This window comes from Hakea prostrata, chromosome 7 (assembly GCF_041222555.1).
Source record: "Hakea prostrata isolate BN-2017 chromosome 7, UWA_Hpros_2, whole genome shotgun sequence".
In the NCBI taxonomy this organism is placed as follows: Eukaryota; Viridiplantae; Streptophyta; class Magnoliopsida; order Proteales; family Proteaceae; genus Hakea; species Hakea prostrata.
Genome location: NC_142606.1, coordinates 71,030,325 through 71,042,899, shown reverse-complemented (window position 1 = coordinate 71,042,899; position 12,575 = coordinate 71,030,325). Strand labels below are relative to the sequence as shown.

Here is a 12,575-nt window from a genome sequence, read left to right as displayed (position 1 = left end):
TACTAACCCACCATTGGAAACCACAAAATCTTGCCGAGAAGGAATTACGAGTAGGTGATATTCTTTCCAAATTTGAGTTGAATTCTATCTCCCTCCTTTTGGTTTCTATTTTAATTTAATTCAATTATTATTTCTTTAATTTGGTGATTTTTTTTAGAGTAAACAGTTATGATTATTTTTTCTCTACAATTAATTAAGGGTATTACTCGAACTTGACAAAAGGGTAAATAAGTAAAGAGATAAGTAAAGGGTATTTTGGGATTTTAAAAAAATATGGAAATGCCACATCATCAGTAAACTAACGGAACTTAACAGAAGGGGGGCATTAGTAATTATAGACAAAGTTAAAGGTTGGATTAGTAATTTTGCAGAATACAGGGGATACATTAGTAATAAAATCAAAGTACAGGGGGACAATAGTAATTATTCCTTAAAAATATCATTACATTCGTTCTCTTTTTATCTTGTAAGATAAAATATATAAAATCATCTGTTATAAAAAAAAATTTAAATAAATAAATAAAATATTATTAACGAAATTCCAATTTGAAGCAAAGGAGAAAAAGTGAAAGTACATGGAGTTTCGATAGAAACTATCTTTAGAAATCTAAAGCAGAGTAGAATGTAGGAAAGCATGCTAAAGCAGAGTAGAATCTATCTATTTATTTTCTTTTAATGCATAGAAAACTTATAACTTTTATTTTCTTAATGAAAATAAAACTTGAAAACATGGTATAAACTACTTTTATTTTCTTAATCGAAAGAAATGAAAAGGGAGGTGGTATGGCCCTCGTCTATTCCTTTTCCTTTTCCCCCTTTCTTTTTAATATGCGTAAAGCAAATCCTTGGAGCTAAATCAAAATAAAGGAAATCCTCATGTAACTTACCCAATCAACTTTAATTTGTTCAATTATTCTTTGCACCAAAGGAGTGGAGAAATGGTTCAGATTGAAACCAATGAATTCTCTATTCGTGTCATAGCCATAGAAATTGATGACTTCATTAAGTAAACGTCATTAATTATGCAGCACATCCTATTATTAAAAGAACAATTTCATTTATCTTTTTAATATAATGATAAAATATTCTCATTTGATCATATTTTTTTCCTTTGGATTCGGGATTCTTTATGGAGAGGTAGAGTTCCCTATGCTGCTTTTGGTGTGTGTGTGTTTAAAGTAAGAAGCATAAACCATCAACTAAACTAGGAGTTCAGGATCTAGCGAGTAGAATACCCACCAACTAGGGATTGGAAATTGACCAACTGATCATGCCTCCTACCTAGGGTGTAAAGGACAAACCTCTGAGCAATTCAAATTCAAATTCAAATTCAAATCCACTGTAACCAACTCTATCCTCAATTAATCTTATCTCCTAATGATCAAGAGGAACTTGAGTTACAGTTAAAGTGTCAAGAAGTTGTGGAGTTCTACTTGTGAACAAGTTGTAATTCAAATTCAATATTATAAATACATCTCCCACTAACGTTTTGGAGTGTGGAAGAATTCTCTCTCAAACGAATTCTAACTTGGTATTAGTTTCTCAACCTTTGACCACTTTTCGGGATCTTCAAGAATCTCACTTCTCACCACGATGACCTTGCCTACTTTCTTTGGTTCCTCCACTGTCATAGCCTCCCCTCTGGTTTCTTTTACAAACATCGTCTCCCTTGTCCCTGTAAAATTTGATCGCAACAACTATCTCCTTTGGAAATCTCAATTTCTACCATTACTACATCCCCATGACCTTAATGGATATGATGATGGAACCAATCTAGCTAGCCCTATGACCATCACTACTCCCTCCACCACAACACCCACACCAACCTCAGTTCCTAACCCTAGATGTTATCAATGGGGGTAAGCAAGACCAGATCTTATCTTGGATCATTTCCCTTTCAGAAAGCACCCTTTCTCACATCATTGGTCTCTCCACTTCACATGCAGCTTGGAGTTCTCTTGAACACACGTATGACTCCCAATTCCATGCCCAAATCATGGAATTGAAGTATCAGCCATTGCAAATTCAAAAAGGCCACTCTTCTATGGCCAGATATGTTCAAAAGATCAAATCCATTGTTGCTCAACCCGTCTCTGATGTTGATATCATCTTCACAATGCTTTGTTGCCTGGGCAATGAGTATGAGTCCTTTGCCATCTCTATTACCTGTCGTCTTAACACTGTCCCCCTCAATGACTTCATAGGGCTATTGTTGAATCAAGACATCTTCAAAGATCAAACAACTGAAGGTGGCCTCTATCTCTTCCATCTATCATTCGCATCTCCTTCTATTCATCTCAACGTACATGTATCTCAAGAAATCTGGCATGACCAATTAGCGCATCCATCAGAGAAAACTATGGACTCTATCCTTTGTAGTTCTGCCTGCTCCATCCTTCATCCTCACCACCAATTTTGTGTCTTACGTGCTAGATGAAAAAATAACATAAGTTACCAATCAAGCTGAATAAATCAGGAGGTGCCTTTCTATTCCAATTGTTGCACTCTGATTTTGGGGCCCTCCCCATCATCATCTACGCAGTTTAAATGCAATTTCTATTTTCAGGCAATTCTATTATTATGACAATGTATTTAATCTCGAGATTCAAAATTTTCAATCTGATCGTGTCAGGGAATAAAAAATAAGTTGATCATTTTTCAAAGAAGATAGTGTATCACATTACTACTCATACCCACACACTTTTGAACATAATGGGAGAGCGAAAAGGAAGCACATATATATAGTAGAAACAAACTTGTCCCTTATGGCTTGAGCCTTTAGTGTCCTCATTTTTTGGCCAACAGCTTTTGAAATGACCATTTTCTTAATCAATCGAATGCCCACACTAGTACTTGGAAATAAATCTCCATTTTAGGTGTTATTTCCGAGAGATCTCTCCTTTCCAAGAATCTTTGGATGTGCATGTTTTCCTTGGCTACAATCTTATACCAACAACAAGCTTCAATATCGCTTTAAGCAATGTATTTTTCTAGGGTACAACAACTCACAGTAGGGGTATATATGCTATGATCCCATTCTTGGTCAGTCCTTCATTTCCAAGCATGTAATATTCAATGAAACCAAGTTTCCCTTTGCAACTCAACCTTCCAATCATACTTCCCAACCTCACTCCACTTCCGCGTTAGTTACAACTGATAGTTTAATCCCTTTTTCAAATTCAAATTTTAAACCCCATTTACCCTCCCATCTTGGATCACCTGAAATTTCCCCTAACTACTTGTACCAAAAAATTGACCAACCCACTCTCCCACTACCACCCAACAACTAATCTTAATCCAACACCCCCACCTAAAACAAGAGCACCTCAACCACCTCTGCATACCCAACCCACTCAACCCTAATCCTACTAAGGTCATCTCAAATCCATATCCAAATTGAACCAAATAGCCGCCCATCTTGGAACTGAACCCACTTCATATACTAATGCTAGTGAAAACCATATATGAAGGCTTGCTATGAGCGAAGAATTTGATAATCTCTTACGCAATAGTTCTTGGAGTCTTGTTCCTCATCAGCCACACATGAATTTGGTGGTAATAAATGGGTTTATAGAATCAAACAAAGACATTGATGAGTTTGTTTCATGTTATAAGGCTCATCTGGTCGTTAAGTGATTGCATTAGTGTGAAGGAATTGATTACTTTGACCATTTGATTGATTCCATCTCTAGTAGTTGCACAAGGATGGCCTCTTCTCCAATTGGATGTTCAAAATGCATTTCATTGGTGAATTATCTGGAGAGGTCTATATGGTTTAACCACAAGGTTTATTGATCTTGAGAGACCTACTTATGTATGCCACCATAAGAAAGCATTATATGATTTAAAATAGGCCCCTCGGAAATGGTCTCATATTCTTGGCACTTATGTACACTCTCTGGGATTCTCACAGTCCTCATTTAACACGGCACTATATTTCCGTAATTCAACAAATCAAACTTTCTACCTTTTTGTATATGTGGACGGCATTGTCCTCACTAGATCTAGTTCTTTATGATTAATTGTGTGATTAAAGCCAGTGGCAATGAATTCGCCATCAAAAATCTTGGTGATTGAGCTATTTTTTAGGGGTGGAAGTCAACAAGTCAAACCGAGGTTTACACCTATGTCAATCCAAATGTTCCTTAGATAGTTTGCAAAAGATGAATATGCATGAGGACAAACAATAGCAACCATAGCCTCCACGACCAAAGCAACCTCCGAAGACCTTCTCCTCATGATGATCCATCCCAATATAGAAGTACAGCGGGTGCTTTTCAATATTTGCCTCTCACATGCCCTAATATAGCATTTGATGTCAATAGAGTTTGTCAATATATGCACCGTCCAAATAGTTGATCATTAGGCTGTAGTTAACGAAGCCTTAATTATCTAAAAGAGACCGCATCTCTTGGGATTCTATTTTTGCCAATAGCTAATCTCTCTCTCACTACCAATAGTGATGTGGACTGGGTCAGTTCAACTACTAATTGTTGATCTACAAGTGGCTACTATGTCTACTTAGCGCCTAACCAAATCTCTTGAAGTTCCAAGAAACAACCCGCCATTGTGGCCCGCTCCTATACATAGTTTGAGTACAAAGGGTTGCCAATGCTACTACTGACTTAATATTGTTACATCAGCTTCTACGCAAACTTGGGGTGGGCACTTATGGACCAACTCTTTACTGCAACAATATTGGGAGCCACTTACCATGCTGCAAATCCGGTGTTCCATGCACAAACCAAACAATCGAGATTGACTACCATTTTGTTCACAAATAGGTCGCCACCGAAAACCTGTTAATCTAGTTCATTCCTATAGGAGACCAAATTGCAGACATTCTCACCAACGGCTTACCCACTCTGAGATTTAAATTGTTGCAAACCAATTTCATTGTTTTCCCCAACCAATTAGCTTGTGGGGGAAGTGTAAAGGACATACAAGCCTTTGAGCAATCTAGATTCAAAATCAATTCCACCATAACTAACTCTATCCTCAACTAATCTTATCTCTAGTTGATCAAGAGGAGTTTGAATTGTGGTTGAAGGGTCAACAAGTTGTAGAGTTCTAATTGTAAACAAATTGTAATTCAAATTCAATATTATAAATACATCTTCCACTCATTTTGGAGTGTGGAAGAATTCTTTCTCAAATGAATTCTAACTCAGAGCATCCACAAATACATTAGATGCCTTGGATTAATATACACAAAATTACAAGTTGGGATCCAACTCTAGTTTATTTTTTCAATATTCAAAAATGGTTTCCTCTCCTAAATATATGGTAAAATAAGTCTGAATATGCTCCCCTCACATTCTTCCACCATAAATTTGGGCAGTCTCCCTGTGAATATTAGTAAAGTGTAGTATAAATTAATCCCGACTAAAATATGTGACAATAAAAGTATGAGAGAAATACAAACATTATTTGTTAATATAGAAGATCCCAACCTTATAGAGTGTGAAAGCCCACAATGATCAACACTCCCAGATAGAGAAACCTAAATCTTTCTTTCCTACGTCGTCAAAAGCTGGTAAAGAGAGGAATACATTTTTACATTCAAAACCGTATGCAGAAGGCAAGAATCTAATTTGGCTAGAAAGAAGGTAGGGAAGGAACTTCCAGCTGTAACACGTGTTTTGTTATCCTCAGAAAAAGAAGACTTTGAAAAGTAGGGCAGCTGTTCCTGAAGTTTAGTCGTGAAGAGCAGAATCCCTACCCTACATTCACGGAAGCTTCTCACTTTCAAAAATCTTATTTTAGAAAAACTCCGAGGGAAGATCTTCCAAGGATCAGACACAAGCAATGTTGGCTGGTTTGTTGGAGCCCAGAATTTCTATATATATGGGGCCAACTAGTGGGAAGCACTGAACCACACCTCTCACACAGCACATTCAGCAGCACCTTACTATGGCTGCTACCTCTTCAGCTTCACGGCACTTTTACTTTCAGATGATCATTGGTGTCTTCTTCTTGCTCAATAACCTCCATTGCTGCTGGAGCTCTCTCGCACTTGCTGCCGCTGCTGATACCACAACAACCAATGTAAGCAAAAAACTTATTATGTATTTGATACATTCCCATCTAGAACATAGTGGGTTTAGTGAATCTAATGTTGCCACTTGTAAAATTTCACCTCCAGGTGTACATTGTGTACTTGGGTGAGAGGCAGCAAGAGGACCCAGAATCCATTATCGCCTCTCACCATGACATGCTAGCACCGTTGTTCGGAAGGTATACAAACAGACATATAGCTTCTGTAATGTATACAAGGAATCCCAAGCTCCTTTCTTCCTCATTCGTTCATATCTTAATCTTTTTTTCTCCCATACAGCAAAGAAGCTGCCAGGAATTCGATTGTCTACAGCTATAAGCATGGCTTCTCTGGGTTTGCAGCTTCTCTAAGTGATTCCCAGGCAAAAGCAGTTGCAGGTAACTTTCATGTACGAGAAGAAGCTGCAATTAAACTTCAGAAAGTATTGTATATGAAAAATTACTGATGATCCAGAATCTTTAAACTTTGTAGAATTGCCCGGTGTTGTCCTTGTGTTCCGTAATCGCATTCATAAAATCCATACTACCCGAAGCTGGGATTTTCTAAAGCTCAATAACCAGTTTAGAGGTGGAAGAGACCTTTTGTCTAAAACTGATATGGGTGATGGCACTATTGTAGGCATTATAGACACAGGTAAGGCATCCAACAAATATATATCTGGTCTAGGTGGTTTATTATTCTATTCTGAGATCTCTTTAACTTTTCTTATTCTACGGTCTAGGAATATGGCCAGAGTCAGAAAGCTTCAAGGATGATGGCATGGGTCCAATTCCATCGCATTGGAAAGGAACTTGCCAAACTGGGCAGTTCTTCACTTCCAAAAACTGCAATAAGAAAATCATTGGTGCTCGCTGGTTCAGTGGAGGCTATGAGAAGATGTATGGGCCCATCAACACCACTGGAATGGCTGAGTATTTGTCCCCAAGAGACAAAGTAGGCCATGGAACTCACTGTGCATCCATAGCTGCTGGTCGTCTTGTACCAAATGCAAGCTATGATGGTCTAGGTAGAGGTGTAGCAAGAGGAGGTGCCCCCCTTGCTCGACTAGCAATCTACAAGGCAGCTTGGTTTGGAATCTCAACAGATGCAGACGTGTTAATGGCATTTGACATGTCCATACATGACGGCGTCGATATTTTATCGATGTCCTTTGGAAGGGATGCCGGAGGGCTGCCTTTGCCACCATATTTCGACGATGGAATTGCAATTGGGTCATTCCATGCAGTGGCAAAGGGTATTCCTGTGGTTTCAACTGCAGGAAACGATGGCCCTAACTCTGATACAGTTGGGAACACAGCTCCATGGATCATCACTGTTGCAGCCACCACCATTGACAGGGATTTCAAATCAGAACTTACACTTGGAAATATTCAACCAACCTTCTTGGTAGGAGATTAGTAGTGAACTTAATTAATTAAACTGCTATGATTTACTAATTTTTTCATGATCATATTTGTTGCAGGAGAGAGAAAGCACTTTTGATAGGGCTTTCAATGCACAAATGGATGGTGAAGGAGGTCAGAGCCAAACGGCTTCGGTAATAAATTGTTTATAATGTTATGCTCTGTACAGAATGTAGATATAGCTAATTAATATCATAAACATAATTTTCTTGTTGCAGGCAAATACGGTATCGTCAGGTGGTAGTAATCAAAATGATCAAATGTCTGCGGAATCCTTCTCCGAACCAGACACGGGTCCTAATGTGCTAGCAGATGATTCATCGTATGAGAAACGTACCCTAGCTTGAGCGATTTTGATATTTGCTAGTCCTCATCTTAAGCCTTGTTTAATTAATCTTTGCTTGCTTTTTTCGTTCTTGGTTGTTGGTGCAGAGATGCTTGTTCCAAAGGAAGTTTAAACGCGACACTGGTGAAAGGGAAGGTTGTCCTTTGTTTTGTGCAGCCATCCTCACGGCGAACTGCAAAGGAACTTGCAAATGTTGTGGCCGACGCAGGAGGAGTTGGGGTTATATACACACAAGCTCACAATGATGTCCTCACTCCATGCACCATTCCTTGTTTGAAAGTAGACTTTGAAACAGGCACAAACATGTTTGCCTATGCCAGAAGTGCAAGGTATTTTCATATTTACACAATGTAGTTTGATTAACTAGGAAAATCATTTTCATTCACTGATCATCTTTGGAACAGCTCCCCAGTTGTGAGGCACAGTTTACCAATGACTATAGTTGGGAAAAAGGTATCTCCACTAGTGGCCTCATTCTCATCCAGAGGACCAAATTCTTTGTTACCAGATGTGTTGAAGGTATTATTAAATAACGAGACTCATTCATCAACTGAAGAACACTGCAATGCATATTCACTGCTGGGCTAATTAGGTTATTTGTGGTGGTGGCATGACAGCCTGATGTAGCGGCACCAGGAGTGAACATCTTAGGTGCGTATCCAACGCCAATTACCGGTCACCCTTATGAAATTCTCTCTGGAACATCAATGGCTTGCCCTCATGTGGCCAGTGTTGCTGCCCTTATCAAGTCTTACCACAAAGATTGGTCTCCTGCAGCCATAAAATCAGCAATTATGACTACTGGTAAGAGAGCTAGTCCTATATATGCATCAATCCACACATTTACACAGATTCAAACAACTGAACCTCATCCATGAACACTTGCAGCTTCACAAACTGGCACAGACGGACAGGTAATATGGGCACAGGCGGGTAATCTCAAGGCAGCAACCCCTTTCGATATGGGTGGAGGGAATATCAATCCCATGAGAGTAGCACATCCAGGGCTGGTTTATGACATTAGCACCAACAACTACATTCAGTACCTCTGTTCCAAAGGCTACACTAATGAACAGATGGCCAGCATGACTAAAAGAAACGACTCTTGTTCGAGGTTTTCTTCTAGCTTGGATCTGAATCTCCCCTCCATTTCAATCCCGTACCTGGAAAATACTATAACAGTCACCAGGAGAGTGACAAATGTGGGGCCTGTAAATTCAGTGTATAGAGCTTTCGTGGTATCTCCTCCTGGTATCGGTGTCAAGGTTGAACCGGATAGACTATCCTTCACCGCATCAACCAAAGTGCTTTCCTTCAAAGTCACGTTTAATTCAACTCAAAAGGTGCAGCTTATGGATTACTTATTTGGAAGCTTGGCCTGGACTGATAAAAAGCATTTGGTCAGGATTCCATTGGCAGTTCGCGTTGCTCATCGATATTCAATTTCTCATAAGTAATAGCCTTTGGTGTTGGTTTCTTCACCCATTTTCTAGCGTGTGAGGTTGTCCTGAATAATGGCTCTAGGGTCTGAGTGGTGTGAATTTTTGTTATTGTAAGTGAGGTTCAAGTATGAGCCATCTTTTGTTGGGGTTATGGGGGGCCTTGGTGCTCTTGCAGGAATTTGTGACGTCTTTTTCCTTTTCTTCAAATTTCTTTTTTGGCATAAAAATTTTGTGTGAACAATGGGAGTTTCTTTGTAGTTTGGGGCTTGGGCCCATGAATAACTGTGATTTAGAATTTCTAAGTGCATATACATATATTCTGTGAAAATGAATGTTCTCTCTATTTCTGAGACAGTTTATTAAGTGTATATAAGAGACAAATAGAGGGATACAAAAGACATTTCATAAGTATGTGGGGGTATAGGAGGAATATCTCTAACACCCTCCCGCAAAGTCAAGGGTCCGTGGAGGAGCTTGAGTTTGGAACGTAAACACTGAAAACGAGAGGTCCCCAAACTTTTCGTAAGGATATTGGCAAGTTGATCCGTAGTGGAGAGAAAATGAACAAGTAACTCTCCCATGGCAGTACGATCACGAACAAAATGAAAAAATCAATCTCTATAGGCTTCGTACGAGTGTGAAATACAGGGTTTGCCGAAAGATAAGTCACCACGATATTATCACACCATAAAGTGGGAGGAGAGGAGAGTGAAACTCCGATCTCACAAAGAAGAAATTGAACCCATGTAAGTTCACCAACTGCCATAGCAAGGGCACGATATTCACTCTCAATGCTAGAGCGTGCAATAGTGCATTGCTTACGAGACTGCTAAGAAATCAAATTGTCTCCAAGATAAACTAGATACCCTCCCGTGGACTAGCGATCATCCGGGCAACCAGCCCAATCAGCATTAGAGTAAGCCGCCAAGGTGCATGTAGGAGACGGGGTCAAGTGTAAACCATATAAAATGGTACCTTTAAGATATCGAAGAAAAGACACTTTAGTGTAACCCAATGCTCATCAGTTGGTGAGGCTAAAAACTGGCACAACTTGTTAATACTAAAGGAGAAATCCGGATCATGTGAGTTGGATCCAGTGAGCTTGGGTGTATTTGGGGCAACCGATGTTGGTGTGGGTGAGGGATGGCATTTTGGTAGTATGTTTGTTATTTTTCTTTTCGCTTTTTAATACAAATGACCCTTTTAGCGAAAAAAACTAAAGGAGAAATCCGAGTGAGTGTAATATACTGGAGGGCGCCAACAAGACTACGATATAACAAAGGATCACTTAGTGGTTTGCCACCGGTCTTGGTGAGAGTGAGATGAGTTGTCATCGGTGTTGAAAGAGGTTTTGCATCAGTCATTCCAGCTTTGACAAGAAGAGTGCTAATGTAACGTTGCTAAGAGAGAAGAAGCCAAGTGGATAAGGGAATAAGTTCAACTCCAAGAAAGAACCTAGTAGGTCCAAGATCTTTTAAGGCAAATTCAGCGGAAAGAGAAGCCATAAGTGTCTCAATGCTAGGAGTAGAAGGCCCAAGTAGGAGAATATCATCGACATAGACCAAGATGTATAAAGGCCTAGAATGATCATGACACATGAACAACGAGGAATCGGTTTTGGAGCCTCAAAAACCTAGTTGTAATAGGTAAGTACTAAGCCGTTGAAACCAAGCCCGTGGAGCACACGGGCTTTGTTTCAATCCATAGAGTGACTGCTGAAGTTTACACACATATGAGGCAAAATGTTGATCAACATACCCCGGCAATTGCATCATATACACATCCTCATCTAAGGTGCCATGTAAGAAAGCATTATTAATATCCAATTGTTGTATATGCCAACGATGAGAGATAGCAAGAGAGAGGAGAATCCAAATAGTGGTAGGTTTTACTACCGGGTTAAAAGTCTCACCATAGTGAAGCCCATATTCCTGAGTAAAGCCCTTTGCCACTAACCGAGCCTTAATAGCTTTCAACAGAACATCAGATTTTCGTTTAATGCATAAATAACCACTTACAACCCACAACATGCCCATCAGACGGTGGAGGAGTCAACACCCAAGTATGATTAGCAATTAATGTGTTAAACTCAGCATCCATAGCGGTATGCCACTCTTGATGCTTGACTGCTTGGGAATAACAAGTGGGCTCCAAAGTAGAAGGCTCATTAGCCATTAAGGCAAGGGGAAAATGGTGTTTAATTTGTAGCGAACAAATTTAGAGGCACCTTAGGAATCCAAGTACCATCCCGAGAGCGAGTTACCATAGGGTGACAATGAGAGGTAGATCCATTAGTTGCATGCATAGGAGCCAATGGGCCATCAGTAACAACAGTAACAGGTTGAACCAAATGTCCAATAGTAGGCCTTATTACATCAGTTTCAGAATGTCCAAGTCCAGTCCTTATTACCTTAGATTCAGAATTTTCAAGTACAGTTCTTATTACATCAGCTTCAAGTTTAGAATGTCCAATAACAAGCCCATTAAATGCATTAAAATTGGGAACAACAGATCCAGTAGTAGCAAGACAATTAGGCCCATGAAGCATTGTTGGAGAGGCCTGCCTAATGGACACTAACGGGACATCGGCCACATGAGATTGGTACTCAGTAACAAGTAAAGAAGATGGAGAGTAGGGAAGAACAAGAGGAAAAACTAAAAAAGAAAAAAAGGATGGTGGTGCAAGAGGCATGGAAGACAGAGTATCTTGACTAAAGGAAAGAGTAATTCATCAAATACAACATGTCAAGAAACAATGACAGTTTTAGTCACATGGTTAAAACAACGATAACCATGATATTGAGAGCTATAACCCACAAAAATACAAGGGGCCGAACAATACTCAAGTTTATGAGAATTATATGGACGAAGCATAGGAAAACAGCGAAACAACCAAAAGCTTTTAAAAAAAGATAATCAGGATGCCAATGATGAAGACGAAAGAGAGGAGAGTCAAAACTAATAGCAGCAGAGGGTAAATGATTTATTAGATAGACTGTAGAAGAGAAAGCAGCAATCCAAAAACTAAGAGGCATACCAGCATGAGCCAACAAAGATAAACCTACCTCTACTATTGGACGATGTTTACGTTCAACTCTTCCATTTTGTGTGAGGACATGAAATATGGTGACCAATACCCGATGCTAAAAGGAATTGTCTAAAACTTCAAAATTCACCTCCCCCCCCCCCCAATCAGTTTGAAGGAACTTGATAGAATGAGATAACTGATTTTCTACATAGAGCTTAAAAATTTTAAAAACATTCAATGCATCATATTTATTAGCAAGAGAATACATCCAAGTGTATCTAGTATAGTCATCTACAAA

At 39.3% G+C, this 12,575-nt stretch overlaps 1 protein-coding gene and 1 non-coding gene across 2 annotated transcripts; both read left to right on the top strand.

The window, feature by feature from the left end:
- Nucleotides 1-2,086: 2,086 nt before the first annotated feature.
- Nucleotides 2,087-2,225, top strand: LOC149011941 (small nucleolar RNA Z247). The gene has a single exon (XR_016174904.1). It is a non-coding gene; the product is annotated as a small nucleolar RNA Z247 (small nucleolar RNA).
- A 3,606-nt stretch (nucleotides 2,226-5,831) lies between these two features.
- Nucleotides 5,832-9,549, top strand: LOC149011940 (subtilisin-like protease SBT3.9). Its single transcript, XM_089164165.1, has 11 exons — nucleotides 5,832-6,048; nucleotides 6,146-6,237; nucleotides 6,338-6,435; nucleotides 6,530-6,691; nucleotides 6,780-7,444; nucleotides 7,521-7,595; nucleotides 7,680-7,783; nucleotides 7,894-8,136; nucleotides 8,212-8,326; nucleotides 8,425-8,611; nucleotides 8,696-9,549. The coding sequence occupies exons 1-11, from the start codon at nucleotides 5,914-5,916 to the stop codon at nucleotides 9,262-9,264; spliced, it is 2,445 nt and encodes an 814-aa protein (XP_089020291.1). The 5' UTR covers nucleotides 5,832-5,913; the 3' UTR covers nucleotides 9,265-9,549.
- Nucleotides 9,550-12,575: the final 3,026 nt, after the last annotated feature.